This window comes from Heteronotia binoei, chromosome 2 (genome assembly GCF_032191835.1).
Source record: "Heteronotia binoei isolate CCM8104 ecotype False Entrance Well chromosome 2, APGP_CSIRO_Hbin_v1, whole genome shotgun sequence".
Lineage (NCBI taxonomy): Eukaryota > Metazoa > Chordata > Lepidosauria > Squamata > Gekkonidae > Heteronotia > Heteronotia binoei.
This window is the reverse complement of record NC_083224.1, coordinates 171447087-171467263: the sequence shown is the minus strand read 5'-3', so window position 1 is coordinate 171467263 and position 20177 is coordinate 171447087. Positions and strand designations below refer to the sequence as shown.

Sequence of the window (20177 nt, the reverse complement as noted above, 5' to 3'; positions counted from 1 at the left end):
GGGGTTGACACAATGGAGGAGGGGAGGGAGGGAACTGATGCCCTGAGCTCCTTGGAAGATGAACAGGGTAAAAATGGGACTAAATAAGTGTGTACATTCCTAACTTACAACTCATATAATTTTCCTGAACTACAACTTTACTTCTTGACATACCATCCTTGATGGGAGCCTAACCAGGCCTAGAGTGACTAGAAAAGAGAACAACGTTTGCGCAAAATTTGCATATGCCATGCCAATTTATATTCATAGATGTGCCTGCTTCAGCCGCAAACTCATCTGGGTTTCCAAAGCTGCAAAGAAGATGTGGAATGGGTTTTCCGTTAAGGTCTCTGCACCCAGATAGACTGATCTATCTGGGCCCAGAGACCTCAATGGAAAATCTGTTCCGTGTTTTACTTGCAACTGTCTGTGCTACAGTGCATTTCAATAGAATGGAGCTAAAGCAGTTTCACTTTTGCAGCATTATATGAATCCTTGCAAATAAAGGGTTGATGTTTTGAGCCAGCTTGTCTCTGCTGAATGGACCCGAAAACTGGTGTCTAGTGAGTACTCTAACCTGGGAACCCACAGCCAAAGGGGGATATTACACTGGAGAGCTATTGCCATTCTGAGTAGATGGGGGTGGGGAGAAACTTGCAGTGCCTAGCCATTTCATGTTTTCCTAGGCTCAGAGCATTGTATATATATATTTTTAGCTTCTGCTATGATCCTGGTGCTTTTTCCTGATGTTTTACTTTAAAAATTGCATCGCCAAATCCCACTATTCCCCCACTTTTTCATGTTAAACAAAATATCACAAAAGTTTTAAGCATGTTTGTACTGTAAGTAAAAAAAATATCTTTAATTGTGATTATCTGTATCCTTTATAAAGTTTATATCTTCACCACCTGACATTACATTTTATGATACACATGGCTCAGTCTCACAAAATCCCATTTGTGTAAAATCCGGCCCTCGTAACAAATGAATTGGATACCCCTGATTTAATGCTTAAAGAGACTCCATGTTCCTTCTGTCTTCTCAGATTGTTTGGAAAGAAATGGAACTGGTAGAAGAGAAAGAGTCATCAGGCTCAGTGGAAGCAAGCACACTTGAAGATTCAGGGCCTCAAGAGGAACCAGTAATTTCCAACCCTCTCCTGAAGGCTGCTTTGACTGGGAACGTAGAAGGGGTACAACAGATTTTTGATGACCCAGAAGATCCTGATCATGAAAAGGCCGCGGAGTTACTGATGGAAAAGGATATCGTAGGGAGGGATCTGCTCTATACAACTTGCATGGCTGGGCAGAGCGATGTTATTCGGACATTGGCAAAATGTGGGGTGGACCTAAAGGATAAGACAGCCAGAGGTACGTAACTGACAACATTTCTGGGGCAGGGTTGTTGGCCAAAGGTTTTATGTCGGTATTGTGAAGGCTAAAGATATTGTGAAGCCTGTCACTACATTAGAGCCAGTTCGGTGTAGTGGTTAAATATGCGGACTCTTATCTGGGAGAACTGGGTTTGATTCCCCACTCCTCCACATGCACCTGCTGGAATGGCCTTGGGTCAGCCATAGCTCTGGCAGAGGTTATCCTTGAAAGGGAAGCTGCTGTGAGAGTCCTCTCAGCCCCACCCACCTCACAGGTTGTGAATTATCTGTTCTTTGCGGGGGTGGGAGGGACTTATTACTGATTTTCAATTTCTAGCCAACCCAAAAGGTCATTTAAAATTTTTGATGTTTATTATCATTGTTCTGCAATTGCGTTATTACAAATTTGGAGAATAAAATGTTTAAACGTATGAGCAATGACTATCTGACTATCAAATGAAAAATATTACTTAAGACCCCCCCACCTGATCTTTTTGAAGTAGCAATAGTTTAAAAATATGGTCACATATACATGAAGTTGACATAGGACTCTGATTCCTAAATTTTTGAGCTGACTTCTAGGGCCAAAGAAAATGTGTAAAGGCTTGGTTTAAATAAATAAATAAATATCTTGATGGCATATGTCCTAATCTAGATAGTAATCATACTTTTTATGACTACCAGTTGTGCTGGTGGTGCCTTCTGGGGAGCTCATGACTCCATATTTTTAATTTAATTTAATTTTTGGATTTATATCCCGCCCTATCCTGCAAACGAGCTTAGGGCAGCTCACAACAGCAGTTTCAATACATAGTACGAGCTGAAATTTACAGCATAAAAACATATAAAACAAAATTGAAGGTAATTCAATATCTCAGATATGGTGGCAAAACAATAGCGTATAGGCTGGTGACAATCAAACAACTCAATCACCATAAAGGTGAAATAATGGGGAGCCAATAGGTATCTAAGGGATGCCCCTCTGGTGATTTAAAAGCCTGGTGGAAGAGCTCCATCTTGCAGGCTTTGCGAAACCTCAGTAGGGCCTGGATCTCCAGTGGGAGCTCATTCCATCAGGTAGGGGCCAGGACCAAAAAGGCCCTGACCCTCGTTGGGGCCAGTCAGGTGTCCTTAGGACAGGATTCACAAGAAGATGTGCCACAGACCTCAGGGCCTGGAGGAGGGAGGCTCATATGGGGAGAGGCAGTCCCAAAGATATGCCTGCCCCTGGGCGCAAAGGGCCTTAATTATGGTTCTCTGTTTTTAATCATCTTGCTGGACCTTATGGTCATGTTTGTAACCCCCTTTGGGCTAGACAGGCAATGCAGCAAGATTTAAAGATTTATATAGTGATTTGGCTTATCCCCCATAGGTTATTCTCTCCTCCATTGTGCTGCTGCCTGGGGCCAACTGGAAACTTTGAAAACTCTTGTAGAACTGGACGCTGACATATATGCAACAACCTTTCGGGGTGAAAAGGCTAGAGATATTGCTTTCCGGTATGAACAGACGGAGTGTGTTGACTTCTTGGACTGGGCAGGTAAGATCTGTAACTCCTGAGTTTGTTTGAAACATCGGTCTGATCTAACTCATGATCCTAAACAGGTGTCAACACACACAATCAAAAATTTGAACTGCCTGAAGATCCTTTTGATATACTGTAATTAATTGATGCTGGGCTTGAATCCAAGAAACTTAAGGTTGCATTCTTTCCATCTTGGCCACAAACACTCGAGTCTTTCTCCAGCCCTTTATATCCTTACCTGGTCAATTATTTACAATAATAACATTATCTTACTGCACTGTTTCTAGCAGTCCTCTACTTAGCTTGTAAATCCAGCTCCAGGCTATTCATGAGAATTAGAGGCACGTTCTAGTGAGACTAGTTGTTACAAGATTCATAGTATGCCTGGAAGTGACATGATTGCTGTCACTTCAATCACATTGTAAACATCTCAACCAAATATTAAGCCATTTTAATCAGGCTAGCCCAATCTCGTCAGATTTCAGAAGCTAAGCTAGGTCGACCCTGGTTAATATTTGGATGGGAGACCACCAAGGTCCTGATGTGGAGGCATGCAGTGGTAAACCACCTCTGAACGTCTCTTGTCTTGAAAACCCTAGGGTCACCATAAGTCAGCTGCAACTTGATGGCACTTTCCATCACCACCAACCAAACCCATGGTATCATTTCTGCATATACTCCTACAAAGGTCTGTAAGTAGCATGGCTTCTTGACTCTTTTGCTCTGTTTTACAGTATTTTGGATTTGGATTTCAGCAGCTTCCACAGAAAATAGAGTGGGAGTAGCAGTTTCTGGGTTTTTTTAAATAGGTCCCCTGCTTCTGTGTCTTTAACAGCTGTTTCATCTGCAGACATGAGCAGGCAATTGGGTTGACATCCCTGGTGTGAAAAGCTCCACATCACAGGCTGCTTGGTACAAGTCCAGCTGCACAGGAGTAGGCAAGGTTTTTGGCAGTCCCTGGCAGTCCCTAACGTCAAGAAGATAGATCCAAGTGGGCAGGCGTGTTGGTCTGATACAGCTGAACAAAGCAGGAGCCAAGTGGCACCTTTAAGATCAAATAAGTTTTATTCAGAATGTAAGCTTGGTGTGCTAAAACCCCACTATACCTGATCCCCTTGTCTGAAGAAGTGTGTTTTTAGCACACGAAAGCTTACGTTCTGAATAAAACTTAGTTGGTTTTAAAGGTGTGACTTGACTCCTGCTTTGTTCAATAACTTCAGGAAGTACTGTGAATAAATGGCTCCACAGTCTTTATGCAGGCCATAATTAGAATAGAGTAAGAAATGCAACAAGAAGTAGGTGGATAGGTAGGAAGAGAATAGAAAAAAGACATAACAGCAGCATCCAGATAATACTGTGTCTCGTCCTGTAATACTGTATATATCTTTTTAATTTTTGTATTTGTGTGTGTGTGTATATTTCTACCTGGAAGTCATGGCTACTTCTGGTGACTGACCCCTACTGGGGACCTGGTGGATATTCAGAGAGGTGGCTGAATAAAGCCAGCCCCTGTCCTCCCGACTGTTGCTATTTCAAGGAGGTCTCCCATCAAAGGACTTACCAGAGTTGACCCCACTTAGCTTCCAAGATCTAACTAGATCAGGCTTGTCTGAGTTATCCAGGTCAGGACGCTGTGTAACATTTCTAATACAGCCGTATCTAAAGTGCATACAGCTCAGATTATTTTTAAGGACTTAAATGCAATAGCAAGCCACTTTATTTTTGAAATGTGAAGAAAGCACAGGCAATAATATCTTCACTCAGAAATGAAACTTGGCCTGCAATGTGCAGAACCCAGAGCTAAGTTTGCAAGCGGAAATGGCAAGGGTTGCAAGTAATGGAACTTTTAAATACTTTGTTTAAGATTAAAAAAAAAATACCTTTACCATTTAAACACAAAAACTTGATTCCCTACTCTCTCATCCCATCCCATTGCTCATTGAATGATCAGGGTAAGCAATCCCCAACACACCAATCTGTTTTGTTCAGCATGCAGGACTGGATCTCCACCCATGAGCTTGAGACAAGTTCTTGAGATGTTGTTGATGCTCCTGGAGCTTATACTGCTCTAGTGTGTTTAGCCAGGTACAACCCAAATCTCTCCTCCTCTACACACACTTTTGTTTGTTGGCCCATTGATATCTTCACAAGTATACATATTTTAATGGCACTTGGGTCATAAAGGCTGCCTTACCCCTGCTCTGTATCAGTGTTCGATTATGAGAAGAAGATACTGGATTTATATCCCACCCTATACTCTGAATCTCAGAGTGGTCACAATCTCCTTTACCTCCCCACCCCACCACAATAGACACCCTGTGAGATAGGTGGGGTTGAGAGAGCTCTTACAGCAGCTGCCCTTTCAAGGACAACTCCTATGAGAGCTATGGCTGACCCAAGGCCATTCCAGCAGCTGCAATAGTAGAACAACAGTAGAATTATTCTGTAGTAGAACAAATTACTTTTGAGCAATGCCATGAACCTCCACGAGCCTCCATTTTTCTAGTCCACGCCCATCCCTATTGTTGACTTCACTACTTTCTTAGAAAGCTGCTAAATATACCACACTGCTGATGGGACTTTGCATACTGAATTTGGTCAGCCATCATTGGAGGCTAGGGCATGGGTACTTGCATTTCATCTGTGCTTAAAGTTACTTTTCTGAGTCGATGGCTTTCTGGCCTTACTGAAGGAGGATTCTTATAAATCATCATGGCTTAGGATCATGGACAAGAAACTGTTGGCTATTGGCTTTACCAATGAATCTATCAAGGAACTGGGGCTTGCTGAATCAACAACTGCAATTTAAAAATGGATTAGGCAGCTTGATTACAATAGTTCTATTCTTCATGCTTAAAAAGTTTGTTCTTTACAAGTTTTGGAATACTTCCTCCTGATTCTTTTCCCTCCTGTGCTAATCATCTGACTGCACTTGGTCAAGGCTTTTATTCTTGTTAGAATGAATGCCCATTCAACAGTGCTTGCGAGAGGCCGCTTTTGGTATCTTCCCTACTTTGACAGAATTTGCTCTTGCTCCCTTGGTAAAATAGGTACCATTTCTCATATTTTATCAGAATGTCCTCTGTGTTCTAATCTAAGTTGCCATTTTATCCTTCCTTCCATGACTTGTGAATTTCAAAGATTTTAATCCAAGTCTACTCTCCTATCAAAATCCTAATATAACCTTGGATGTTGCAATTTATTTTGTCTTTGGGGAAATATATAGAGATTATAAATGATATTTCTGATTGTTATACTGCTCAAGGCATTGCGTTACAGAGCTTTTATTGGACAAAGGAAAGGAAAAGTTACTTTTGAAGAATAGAATAAAACTTGAAGAAAAACACCAAGGTATTTATAGTGCTAAAATACAATCTAAACATCATTCCTGAAGTGTTTGAAGACTACATAAAGAACAAATTCACATTTCTAAGTTCAAGTAAATGTGCATCAGAAGAACTATGGGTTGAAACTTGAGATACCATAAAGGAAGAATGCACAAAGACTATTCCTATAGCCAAAATAAATTAAAAGCCTTGATGCATGACTGATTAAACTCTTAAAATTGCTAAAGACAGATAAGAATCAAAGCTAAAGGTGACAGAAATAGAATCAGAAGTCCAAATGCAGCATTCCAGCAACTTGCACAGAGAGACAAAGAGAACTATTACAATGATGAGTGTTAAAAAATAGAAGAGAACAACAAAAAAGGATGAACAAGAGATCTGTTCCACAAGAAAGGCCCTTCTCCTGCTTCAGGGTCATCAGAAAGTAGGGGTGAGAAGGGAAATGTCCACTGAGCACTCCATTATACCCTACGGAGACTGGTCCCCACAGGGCATAAGGGAGAATTGATCTGTGGGTATCTGGGGCCTGTTTTTTGAGGAACCAATACTCCCTCTAAGCTGTCGAGTCTTGTGAGCAACAATTTTACTTTGTGAGCTGCTGGCATTAAAGTTGTGAGTTACTGAACAAATTGGTTTGCTCTGGGGCCATTTTTCCTGAACTAAGACAAAAATGTGTGAGCCAGAGGCTAAAAAACTGTGAGCTAGCTCACAGTAACTCAGCTTAGAGGGAACACTGATAGGCACCAAATTTTCAGCATAGCATCTAGTGCTTCTCCTAAAAACAACAACCAAGTTTCAAAAACGTTTGGATCAGGGGGACCAGTTCTCTGAGTCACAAAAGAATGTGCCCCCATCCTCCATCATTTCCAGTGAAGGGAAGGGCTTTAAAAAGGAGCACAATCCCTTTAAATGTGATGGCCAGAACTCCCTTCAGCATTCAATCATGCTTGTCACAACCTTGCTCCTGGCTCCACCTCCAAAGTCTCCTGGCTCCACCCGCAAAGTCCTCAGATATTTCTTGAGCCAGACTTGGCAACCCTATTCTTGGCTTCATCATAATCCAAAACGGAGACTTAAACCAAGAGCAGATCGACGCTGTAAAGCAGGGGTGGCCAACGGTAGCTCTCCAGATGTTTTTTTGCCTACAACTCCCATCAGCCCCAGCCATTGGCCATGCTGGCTGGGGCTGATGGGAGTTGTAGGCAAGAAAACATCTGGAGAGCTACTGTCGGCCACCCGTGCTATAAAGGATAGTCATGAAGGAGCTAGAAAAGATTCTTAAGGGTAAGGATGCTTTGCTGGTGACCAAGAATAAAGTTATTCATGCCATTGTATTCCCCATTATGTATGGGTGTGAAAGTTGGACAATGAAGAAAGCTGACAGGAAGAATGTTGATTCCTTTGAAATGTGGTATTGGAGGAGAGTTTTAGAAATACTGTGGACTGCCAAAAAGACAAATAAGTGGGTTCCAGATCAAATCAAATCTGAACTCTTCTTCCTAGAAGCTAAATTGGCCAAGCTGAGGCTATTGTACTTTGGTCACATTACGAGAAGACAAGACAAGAAGAAAAGTTGAAGGCAGCAGGAAAAGAGGAAGCCCTAACACAAGCTGAATTGCCTCAGTCAAGGAAGCCACGGCCCTCAGTTTGCAAGGCCTGAGCAAGGCTGTTAACAGTAGGACCTTTTGAAGGTCATTCATTCATAGGTTCACCAGAGGTCAGAAGCAACTTGACAGCACTTAACACACACATAGGCAATGCCATATTTTCACTGGTGTTGTCCACCAAATATAGTCTTTTAATTATTGATATTTTCAATGCAAATTGCTTTGGCTTGACTTAAAAAAAAATTTAATAGCCCTTTTTTCATGCCCTTTTCACAGAATCCTTTTTGGACCATGCTGAGCACCTTCTGGCTTGTGTCATCTACCTTCCTGTTGGTTGGCTTAAGGGCAGAATTACAAAGATTATAGGAAAAGAAGCGAGAGCCTTTTCATGCGCTGTTGTTTAGATTCCATGCGTGGCACTGTCCCCACTGGAGCTGTGATGGTGGGAGCAAACAGGGAAGAGCTGGTCATCGTCGCTGTCGTCGGCTTTTTTCCTTCTGCTAAATTTATGGTGTCTAGTTTCTTTCCTGTAATAGTGGGCAACATGTTTCATGTACTTCATCATTTTGGAGGTGTTAGTCACCAATCTGAAGAGCATCTTTTCTGTGTTGACGGTGTCTTCACTAGTAGTTTTGATAGCGGCTGGAAGTACCGGTGCCTGGATCAAGCCCTGACCAGAAAGAGGGGGGGGGGGAAGCAAAATTAGTTAACTCTTCCCGCACCCCCTCGAATAATGACATTCAACGGGGATTAATCAGAATTCCTTTTTTATACTGGTTTTTTTTTTAACAGCTTGATGGGTAATAAATCAGTTAAGCTTTTGTCTGGCACGCAGATAAGAAAGAAGGGGCTTTAACTGCTTTATTCTTTGGATTGGAAAATACTGTCAATAGAGCTCTGCTACTAGAACAAGAGCTCCAACAGAGTTCTCATCATCTCATCAAAGTATGACTCCCATGATCCTTTGAGGGAAATTGAGAGACTTGGCAAAGGATTGCCAGAATTTTCAGAAGTTCAGGAAACGACAATTACCAGCATACTTGGGAGTGGGGTGGTGTAGTGTCGATACTGTCCTAGATATTGTATGTTACTCAGGGCTTATTCTCTAGCCTCCATCTCAAATCCATATTCCTATTTTGAGGTAGTGTCCCCCTCCGCACCCCCCAATCAGGGTCCATCCTATGAGGCAGCCAGGGTGATTTTAAAAATAAATTATTTTCTCTCCAGTGAAAATCAGGCGCCATGAAACAGACTAGTTGAGAGCAGACTGTTTTCTTCATTACACAACAGCTACACATCTTACCTTTCGCCTTGCTATTTGCAGACTGGGTAAAAGATAGAATAAAGATAAAACCACAGCTATACAGAGCGCCACCTTGCAGCTTGCATTTAGAACATACAGGCACTCTTTGGATAGTCCTATGTTCAGAAACTCGTGGCAGAGCTGACACACCGAGCTGTGTATGCCACTAGATTGTTCTTCGGACATTTGCATCAGATCCTGCAGGGTCATATCCCAGCCAACTCTTGTCCAAGATGGCCGCTCACAGGTATCAACATCTTGGAACAAGAAGACAATCCACAAGAGAAAAACCTGCCAAGGGCTTTGCAGAGACATGGTTTCGATGGTTTTTCGGTAAGAAATCTCTCCCGTACATTGGTTGTCCTTGGGTAGGTACTGCTGCAAATGGCCTTTTGAAGTCTATTTTGATTATCGTAAAGATATTCCAGTCAAATAAATCCTTCCATTATGATAAAGCTCCCAGCTTGAGGGCTGGTGAGGTCTGAATGTAGGCAAGGCCATCAGCCCACTAACTGAAGGAGGACCATATGATGTCATAAAGGAGCTCCAGATTGTCATAAGAAATCATCTATGATGTCGTTAAGGACTGCAAACTATTTCTCAACATGCAAAGTGTAATATAGCAGGCAGGGGGAAAAATACAGAGCATTGCTGAGACTTGAACCCTGTACTCACTTTTGAAAACGCTGTTTACATTTTTTTGCATGAACTTGCGTGAAGTAAAATAGCAACAAATCCAAATTAATCAACTCAAATCAGAAATTGAGATGATTGACTCTGTGTACTCTAAATGAGGCAATATCTTAAGAAATGATGATACAAGATCAGAAGATAAGGTGGAGGAATTAAACAATAAATTATGGAGAACCTCACTAAAAATGGGAGTGGTTAAGGAGTATGAGGTAGGAGATGATTTGACTGTATACCTGGAAAACTTGTTTCCTAGAACAGTAGGGTCTGACTTCGAAGAAGAAGTTAAAATTGCAAGAGCTTACAGAGTAAACTCTAAGATTGCATGAAATAGGCAGATATGTTGCAATATTATCATAACCTTTGAATGGTAATTAAGGAATTGATTGTAAGCAAATTAAGACAAGACCCATTATTAATTAGCAACAATACCAGTCAAGTTTTCCCAGATAGCTTACATTGCAAAAGAATCATTGTTTAAGGTTCCTAATAGAGGTTAAAAAAAACAGTGATATTGTCTATAGCTGGGGGTTTCTCTTCAGACTTTACTTAAGATAGCTCAAATGGCCCGAACAACTCAGGAAGCTGAAGATATTGTAAAACAATATTTCTCATAAGTTAATGCTTAAATATCTTCTTTGCAATGACATTAAAATGCATAAAATGTTGGCCATCAGAGAGACCAAAGCTCACGGGGAACTAAAGTTGGCTAGGGAGGCTTGCTACAAGAAGAAAATCTTCATATATGTGAGGAGCAAATGCAAGATAAAAGAGGCATTGCGCCCACTATTGTGTGAAAATGGAGAAACTCTGACAGAGGACAGAGAAAAAACAGAAAGGCTTAATGCCTATTTTGCTTCAGTTTTTTCCCTGAAGAAGAGTATAGGCTCATCTAGAGATGGTAGTAGGGAAGGCATGGTGTCTGGCTGCTGGTTGATATGGACAGAGTGGTCGTTGAGAAGCACCTGGGCTGCGCTGAATGAGTATGAATCCCCTGGGCCAGATGGTATGTACCCAAGAGTGTTCAAAGAACTTTCTAGAGAGCTTGCAGAGCCTTTGTCAGTCATCTTCCAGACTTCTTGAAGGATGGGAGACGTGCCACAAGACTGGAGAATGTCATCCCAGTCTTCAAAAAAGGGAGGAGGGATGACCCAGGAAACTACAGGCCAGTCAGTCTGACCTCTGTCCCAAGGAAGATACTGGAGCAGATTTTAAAGGGATCTGTTTGCAAGCACCTAAAGGATAACTTGGTGATCTGGGAGAGTCAGCACAGATTTGTGCCCAACAGGTCCTGCCAGACAAACCCCATTTCCTTCTTTGATCGAGTGATGAGCTTACTGGATCAAGGGAATGCTGTTGATGTTTTCCTCTCAAAGCTTTTGACAGGGTTTCCCTTGATGTTCTGATGGGTAAACTAGAGGAATGTGGACTAGACTGTAGGATAGTTAGATGGATAGGGAACTGGTTGGAGAACCACACTCAAAAAGTAGTTGGCAATGACAATGGCATTTCATTTAAATGGGGGGAGGTGTCCATTGGGGTGCCACAGGGCTGAGTTTTGGGCCTGGCACTTTTCAATATTTTTATCAGTGATCTGGATGAGGTTGTGAGGGGCTAATTTGCAGATGACAACAAATTGGGAGAAGCAGCAAATCCTCTAGTTAGAATTCAATGACATCTGAAGATGCTCGAAAAGTGGTCAGAAATGAACGGGATGCAATTTAACGATAAGTGCTGAGTTCTACATCTCGGTAACAAAAATGAGAAACACACATACTGGATGGGGGATACACTTCTGGGTAGCAGTGTGTGTGAACAAGATGTTGGGGTACAGGTGGACCATAAGTTAAATATGGGCAGCAAGTGTGATCCAGCAACAAAGAAGGCAAATACCGTCTGGAGTGTATCAACGAGGCATAACAGCCAGATCGCAAGATGTCATAGTTCTGCTGTACACTGCATTGGTCAGGCTGCACCTGGAATATTGTGTGCAGTTCTGGAGGCTTCCCTTCAAGAAGGATGTGGACAGAATGAAGCAGGTTCAGAGGAAAGTGATGGGGATGATCAGGGGCCTGGAGACCAAGCCCTATGAGGAAAGGCTGAGAGACTTGGGAATGCTCAGTCTGGAGAAGAGGAAGTTGAGAGGGGACACAATTGCTCTATATAAGTCTTTGAAGGGCTGTCATTTGGAGGAGGGCAGGGAGCTGCTCCTGTTGGCAGCAGAAGACTCGCAATAATGGCTTTAAATTAAGGGTGGGAAGGTGTTGACTGGATATTAGGAAAAACTTTTGTACAGTGAGAGTTGTTCAACAGTGGAATCAGCTACTGAGGGAAGTGGTGATCTGCCCCTAACTGGCAATCTTTAAGCAGCGGCTGGACAAACACTTGTCAGGTATTCTATAGGGCGATCCTGCATTGAGTGGGGGGGTTGGACTAGATGGCCTGTATGCCTCCATTTAACTCTATGAATCTAAATAAAGATTTTTTTTCTATCAATGTTAACAGTATTAACCAGGGGTGGCCAAACTTGCTTAATGTAAGAACCACATGGAATATACATCAGATGTTTGAGAGCTGAAAGACATGAATGTCAGAGGTTTGAAGGCAGACAAGCGGGCAGGAAGGAAGGCAAATAGACGGGAGGAAGAGAAAGGTGGAGAGAAAGCAGCTTCAACTTCTAAATGCATTCTTCAGGCCGCCAGCTGGCTTGGCTTTGAGAAGTGATTTAAAGAGAGAAATGTCTTCTCCAAGCTGGCTGATAGGGTGGTGGGGGATTCTGTAAAGAGCTGGATGCTTTAGTGCTCTTTGTTATTAGCACTGTAGTTATGGGTGGAGACTTTAACTTGGAAATGAACGACAATATGGACATATTCCGGTTAGCCTACACCTAGCTAAGATGAGAACTCAATGTAGCTTACCAGACGTCTGTTTTATATGTAACTGGAATGTTTATTGGTTTTAAGGTTTTAACTGTTTTAAATATTTAATTGCCTATATATTTAAAAGTGTTTAATTTTATGTTGACCAATTTTTGGAAGCCGCCCTGAGCCACTTGTGGGAAGGGAGGGATATAAATCCTAAATAAATAAATAAATAAACCCATATCTAACAAGAAAGGGACAAGTAAAAATAAAAGGTATCCAAATATACGAAACAAATTAATTAAACAATTTAGTTTAATAGACATATGGTGCATATTCAATTTTAGGTAGAAGGATTATTCCATTGTTAGCTTTCCTTTGTTTCAGAGCCTGGTTTTAAAACCCTTACATTTGTTTGCTAACACAGGCTAAGATCCCACTGGCAGGCTTCCCTCTGGGGTTGTGGTGGCTTCCATTGAGATGCACTTTTCTGTCATGGATGACCTGATGCTAAACTTCAGCGCTACACACAACCGGTTTCCAGCATCATTATTACACACCCGGCTCTGCAACCATGGGCGAAAGCCAACTAGTAATCTCATCCACTTTGTTGGATGTTACGGTTGCTTTCTCCTATAGAGTTTGTTTATGGTCCACTTCTGAGAGCCCCATTGAATAAAATCAGATTTGCTTAGGATTGGTGCTACAGTGACTTTCTAGATCTTTCAGCTATTCCCCCCCCCCCTTTTTATTTTTCAGAAGCTAAACAAAACTTAAGACTGTTTATCGCTCAAATCCAGGCAACAATTACAGATCCTGAGAAGGTTCAGGGAAGGCTTAATAAAGAAGACAAGGTATAGTACAGAATGCTTGGCTAACAGTGAAAAATGTTTTTCTTTTAGTATATAGAAAGTAACTTGGCTGTTCCTGTGCCACACAGTAGCATTTAGTGGCAAGCTTTATACAAACATAGAAGAGAGATGGATAATCTATAATGTTGCAGTTTTCTCTCCTAACCTACCCTCCTGCCCTACTTTCTCTCTCTCTCTCTCTCCTTCTCCACTAATAAGATATATTAGGCAAGTGGGAGGAGGTGGGATTCATGAGACCTGCTTGCTATGTTAGTTTTTAGGTGTGATAATAGTAAAAATCAATAAAAAAGAGACAAAATATTGTTAAAAACCATGAGTGTGGGACCAGCCAAGGACACACAGGGAAGGGAAATCTCTCCTCTCCTGCCAACTCCAGCTTTGCTTTCCCTTCTCTTTCTTGCTTCCTTCCACTTTCCTCCTGCTCTTCCCTCCCTATTACCTTGTGATTGACAGCCTCTAGTTCAGACCTCTAGACATCCCAGTAAATCCCTACCTAGGAGAGTAGGCAGTCATTAAGCAGCATCAGACAGTGAGAGGCTGTGCAACCCTTGGGAGGGGGAGGGGAAGGAGAGTCAAATGGAAGGTAATCCTGTCATCATGTGTTTTTCCAACTCCCCCTATTTCCTTGTATATGTGCCTGAATTACTGTATGTCATTCCCCCCCTTTTTTTGCATGTTTTGCTCCCTCTAGTGGTGACTTTGATATTTCATGGCTGTGTCTCCAGTTTATTTATGAGCACTAGAGGTAAAAAAAAACCCCAAACACAATACAAGTACACTCACAGGGCTGGCCTGCCCACGAGGCAAATTAGGCATTTGGCTCTCCCCCCCCACACCCCACACCCAAGATAAATGCCTAATTGCTGCAGTTGCCGGCTTAGGGTGGCAATTAGGTGGTGACAGGCAGGCCACCTTCCTCCCCCAGGCGTGCTCAGAGGAGTGATGCTGGCCTTGTGCTTACCTGCTTCAGCAGGCATCAGTAGAGTGCTCTCTCTTAATAGAAAACAGAAAGCTTCGCTCCCCCCTCCCTTCCTATTCCAGAAGGGAGGGGTGAGCGAAGCCTCTTCCTGCTATTAAGAGAACGGTCTACTACGATGCCTGCAGAAGCAGGTAAGGTCGAGACTAGTGTCACTCCTCTGAGCACGCTGGCGGGGGGGGGGGGGAGGTGGCCTGCACATGTTTTGCATATGGAAGGTTCCAGGTTTGATCCCCACCATCTCCAGTTATCTTGGGTAGCAGATGTCAGGTAGTACGTTTCTCACCTGCAACCCTGTAGAGTCACTACCAGTTAGATTAAATACTGAGCTAGATGGACCAGTAGTCCAACTCAGTTTTGAGGACCCTGCTAGGGCAGAGTGCAGCAAAATCTGGAGTGCATGGACCTTCTCATGCTTTTGTTCCTTACATTCTGACTGGCTATGAAGCCAACTGTAATTTATTGTATACCCATCACTCTCATTCTCTCCTCTCATGCTGTCTGTGCAGAGCACATCTCACAAGGCCTGCCAGGCCAAAACAGATTGGCTTGAAAATACTAAGGAACCTACCATGCAAGACTTCCTGGATCAAAAGCAGCAGCTAGAGGATATCATGCTTCCCATCTTTACAAAACTGGCTACTCCCCGTGAGTACTTTGGGACTGGAAGAAGCTACTGTCTCAGTGTTTTTTAAATGTATTGCTTTCGAGGAACGTTTCCTGTCTACCAAAGTCTATCAAGAAATACCCTCTTAGCATTGGATATGAAATCCCAGCTCATTGTAGGAGCTTCTGAAGCATGGCCTCATCAGTCCTCCTGTGTGAACAGAAAGTGCAATTCTAGAGCACACTCAGGACCCTCTGCTGTTGCATATTGCACAGTGAGATCAGCAATGGCAGAGAAGCATCTTTAAGGAAGGCTTGTCTGATTCCTCACTAGCAGTTGCTCTGCCCCTAGGCTTCTGCTTTCCTTGGATCAAGTGATCAATTCTCCACTAGTCACTGCACAGCCGCATTTTGATTCGTGACTCCCTCCAGTTTCCCTTGCAACTTCCAAATATATATTAAAAAAACAGAGCAGGAAGCTGTGAGGGAAATTGGAGGGAGCTGCAGATCACAATGCATCTGTGTAGCAATTGGTGGGGGAATTGATCACTTGATCTGAGGAAAGCAGACACCTGGGGGCAGAGCAACTTCTAGTGAGGAATGGGTACTTGTCTGCCAATACTGATCTTCTCCGTGAGGAATACCTTAATAAGCTTTTTGGTACCAGGTACCGGTTTTGTGGAAGGCAATTTTTCCACAGACTGATGGGGGTGGGGGTGCTGGGGTTTTTGCTGCCACAGGCTTTGCCCACGCCCACACCCCATCCCTGCCCTCCCATGGGGGTCTTTAAATGAGGGGTAGGCAAAGGTCACTGCCCCTTCTGCCTACCTGGGTGAATGAAAGAGGTGGTGCTTCGGAGTGAGGCTATGCTGCCTTTTTTGTCCGCCTGGGACCTGGACGGGAAAAGGAGTGGTGCGGTGCCTCTGTTTCTCTGCCCAGGGGTTGGGGATCCCTGCCTTAGAAGACAGTTTAAAATTATAGTTTTGTATCCAGACATCTATACTACAGGGCAGGCTTTATGGAGGTATTGGCACTCACTATAGGAAGCACAGAAATTCTTCCAGAACACAGCTCATGTTTTCTTGTACTTGCTTTACTGAATTCCAGGAGATGCTGAAGTTTTAACATAGCTGTTGCAGGAGCTTAACAAGGCGAACTAGTCACTACTTCTTAGTCCTTCTATCATGAAGAGGGTTGCCAAGCCCCTGGTGGGGCCTGGGGAATCTCCTAGAATCACAGCTGATCTCAGATCAATTCCCCTGGAGAAAATGGCTACTTCAGAGGATGGGTTTACGGCACTACACCCTGCTGAGGTCTCTCTCCTCAAATCCTGCTCTCCATAGGCTACACCCCCAAATACCCAGGAATTTCACAACCATGAACCTTTTTTTTTGCAGCAAACTTAATTGTTTGCTCCTTCTTTCTTATAGCTTGTCTGTTTCCTGACCAGGATTAAAGAAAAGGGAATTTACCACTAGAACTGCTAATTTTGCTCCATATTTATTAACATTGGAAGGGACAAACTGAGAATTCCTAATATAAAATCAGGGTTTTGGGTTTTTTTTAATGATTTATAGACATAATGGTAATTCACATATTTAATGAAATAACTCCAAAAACATGTATTAATTTATTATGCATGGAGCCCATGTCTTAAAAGCATACTATATTTACATTATCTATCAACGCGCTTAATTTCTAAAGCTTTTGGATTAAAAAAAAAAGCTGCAGCTTGTATAAAGGGAAGGGTGTATGCCATTTTTGTCCAGATTGCTTGGAAAGGAATGAGGAGGGGAAGTTGCCAGATTGTTGCAGTGGGGTGGGAAGTTGCTGCTCAGCTGATTGTGCAGATGCCCCATTTGCCACTGCGAATTCAACAGGGAATAGTTGTCTTGTGGGTGCAGCCCCAACTCATCTGAATGTTAGTGCATCTGATTAAGTAGGCTCTGACTCACAAGGGATTATGGTGTCATGGGACCCTTTTCATTATGGCCACAGAAGGCAACCTTCTGGAAATTATCCAGCTAATCGGGGGGGGGGGGGGGGGACGGGACATTCATATTTATGGGACTTTCATTCAAGTGAAGAACGTATGTCTTCTCAGAATTAAATTGCTTTAAAACTTGTTCATGTAGTGAATAGCTTGTAGTCATCAGTTGTCATGATCAGTCTTCCTGTCTGTACTCTTTTCCCTTGAATCCAAATCCTATATAAACCACGATTTTGGAAGCAGTCTGTAACGACACATTTGCCCCTTTAAACTGCCAAACTAATTTTTTTGGGGGGGAGTATACTCCCCCCCCCCATACTTGAGCAAGCTTGGTGTAGTTGTTAAGAGAGGTTCGTTCTAATCTGAAGGGCCAGGTTTGATTCCCCAGTTCTACATGCAGCAGCTGGGTGACCTTGGTTTAGTCACACTTCTCTGAGAACTCTCTCAGTCTCGCCTACCTCACAGGTTGTCTGTTGTGGGGAGAGGAAGAGAAGGAGATTATAAGTCGCTCTGAGACTGCTTCAGGTAGTGAAGGGCGGGGTATAAAACCAACTCTTCTTCTTTGGAAAATACATTCTGTAAACATTTAACCCAATGGGGAATTCTTACACTTAAGTTTTTCCCAATCAAAAACATGATGCGAACTGTTTCCAGCAGGAAAGTGAAGCTAGGGGAAAGAGCATAGTCTGCCTGTGCCGATCTTCCCCTTAAATCACAGGCTCAGCAACTACACTCTGTAAACTGTCCTAGAAGGGATCACAGAACTACACTGAATGTGCAGCTCAGCCCTCAACACTGGGACCAGACCGATTTGAATGACCTACACAGTTACCATCTCTTTCCATTATAGGCGTGTATTTGACATTCCCACAGCTGAAATGTTTTTCACGTAAGTGTAAAAAGATAAAAGAACCCGGAGTCTGAAGTGTTTAATGGGAGGAAGGAATTACCGCCAACATAAACAAATTAACATTTGTGAGATGTTACAGGGGGGGGGGGGGGAAACTTGCTTATCTGTTATACGATACCTTTGAGCTGATCCCCAACCCCCTTCCATTGCAGGCTTGGAATATTTAAATAGGGTTTGAATGGTTAGGTGTTCTTTGCTGGCTGTGGCCTAGGCTACATAAAAACTAGGGAGATCATCAACAAAGCAAACAAAGGATTTACAGAAGAGAAAAATACTGGAAACTTGAACTAATCGGTTTTACCAGTTCTCCATGAAGACAGAAACCTTGTTGGTCTGCAGTAAAAGAGCAAGATTTTACTCTAGTAGCACTTTAAAGATTATCAAGATTTCCAGAGAGAAGCTTTGACTCTTGAAAGTGTATACTCCGGAAATCTTGTTGGTAACATAACTGCTGGATTCAGTTCTTGTTCTTCCACATTTTCCAATTAGCTGGCCTTGTGATTTTTCTGTCTTGGGAATGAGAGACCAAAAATACCAACCACCCCCACCAAACCCAATTCTTGCTATAAAGAAACCAATGTACATTACATAAGAATCAAGATCCATCAGGTATTTGTCAGCTCTTCGGAGAAACTGTTCCCCCAGTGTTATCTGGAAGTTTGAGATATTGAACTTCCCTAACTTTCTCCACAGAAAACAATTTTTCCATATAGAAATTTCATTTTGCCCCAACAGCTCTAAAAAAAAAGGGTAAAGGTAGTTCCTGTGCAAGCACCAGTCGTTTTGACTCTGGGGTGACATTGCTTTCACGTTTTCACCGCAGCCTTTTTCCAGAGTGGTTTGCCATTGCCTTCCCCAGTCATCTACACTTCCCCCCCATCCTTCCGACCTCGGAAGGATGGAAGACTGAGTCAACCTCGAGCCGGCTACCTGAATCAGCTTCCGCTGGGATCGAACTCAGGTCGTGAGCAGAGGGCTCCGACTGCAGTACTGCACCTTTACCGCTCTGTGCTCTCTAAAAACATACAAATGCCAAAAAGAGTATATCTGTTTATACACTGCTGAATACCAGGGGATTAATGCAGATAGTATACCGATTAACAAATCCTATGGATTTCTTACCCAACAGATTTCTGTAGTGTGGACAGTTTATGGTGCTATACCCAGCTCATATCATGCTTCTGCTTTTGCAAAGAAAGTTAGAGGAAGCATAACTATTTTATCTCTCACTTTGATCATAAAGTCCTGATAGCCGTTTACAGAATTTAAAAAACTCCAAAGATTAGTTTCTTCCTTCCCCCATTCCCATTACAGTAGCTCCCTGTCAATCTGCCTCAGGCACTTCTTGCCGAGATGCAACATAGATTATATCCCCTCCTTGCACACTTCAGCCAGTGTGGTATAGCGGTTAAGGACTCTAATCTGGAGAGCGGGGTTTGATTCCCCATTCCCCCACATGAAGCCTGCCATGTGACCTTAGGTTAGTCACAGTTCTCTCAGAACTCTCTCACCCCCCCCCTCACAAAAGTGCCTGTTGTGGGGAGAAGAAAGGAAGGCGATTAAGTCACATTGAGACGCCTTATGGTAGAAAAAACGTGGGGTATAAAAACCTTTAAGAGAACCAAGTTTTATTCAAAGTATAAGCTTTTGTGTGCAAACACACTTGAAGAACTGTATACCTTGAATAAAACTTTATTGGACTCCAACTTTGTTCTGCTGTTTCAGACCAACACGGCTGCCCACCTGAATCTATCAAGACACATGTTTAAAGTGGGCCCTGGCGGTGCCACACAGCCCAAAATATCTCAAGTTGTTTCAGCAGGTAGCTCAAGCAAACACAGCACTTCAGAAAAGTGCTACGGTCACCTCGAGGCTGGACTACTGTAATGCCCTCTACATGGGGCTACCCTTGTGCCGGACCCGGAAACTGCAGTTGGTGCAGAACGCTGCTGCCCGGCTGCTATTAGGGCTCCCAAGATGGGAGCACATTCGGCCGGGGCTCCGGGATCTGCACTGGCTGCCAGTAACATTCCGAGTCCAGTACAAGGTGTTGGTCATTACCTTTAAAGCCCTGTATGGCCTAGGACCTGCCTACCTTAGGGACCGTCTCTCCCCACACGTTCCCCAGAGAGTACTACA

At 43.0% G+C, this 20177-nt stretch overlaps 1 protein-coding gene across 2 annotated transcripts in view; it reads left to right on the top strand.

The window, feature by feature from the left end:
- Nucleotides 1-1017: 1017 nt before the first annotated feature.
- ANKRD45 (ankyrin repeat domain 45) overlaps nt 1018-20177 on the top strand; it is a 35082-nt gene continuing 15922 nt past the window's right edge. Inside the window, exons 1-4 of one of the 2 annotated variants that reach the window (XM_060232455.1) lie at nt 1018-1349; nt 2724-2891; nt 13444-13538; nt 15042-15180. In XM_060232455.1, coding sequence (XP_060088438.1) covers nt 1040-1349; nt 2724-2891; nt 13444-13538; nt 15042-15180 — 712 coding nt within the window. In that variant the 5' untranslated portion in view covers nt 1018-1039. Of the gene's footprint in view, nt 1350-2723; nt 2892-13443; nt 13539-15041; nt 15228-20177 lie in introns of those variants that run through there. The other variant, XM_060232454.1, reaches the window with a different exon arrangement.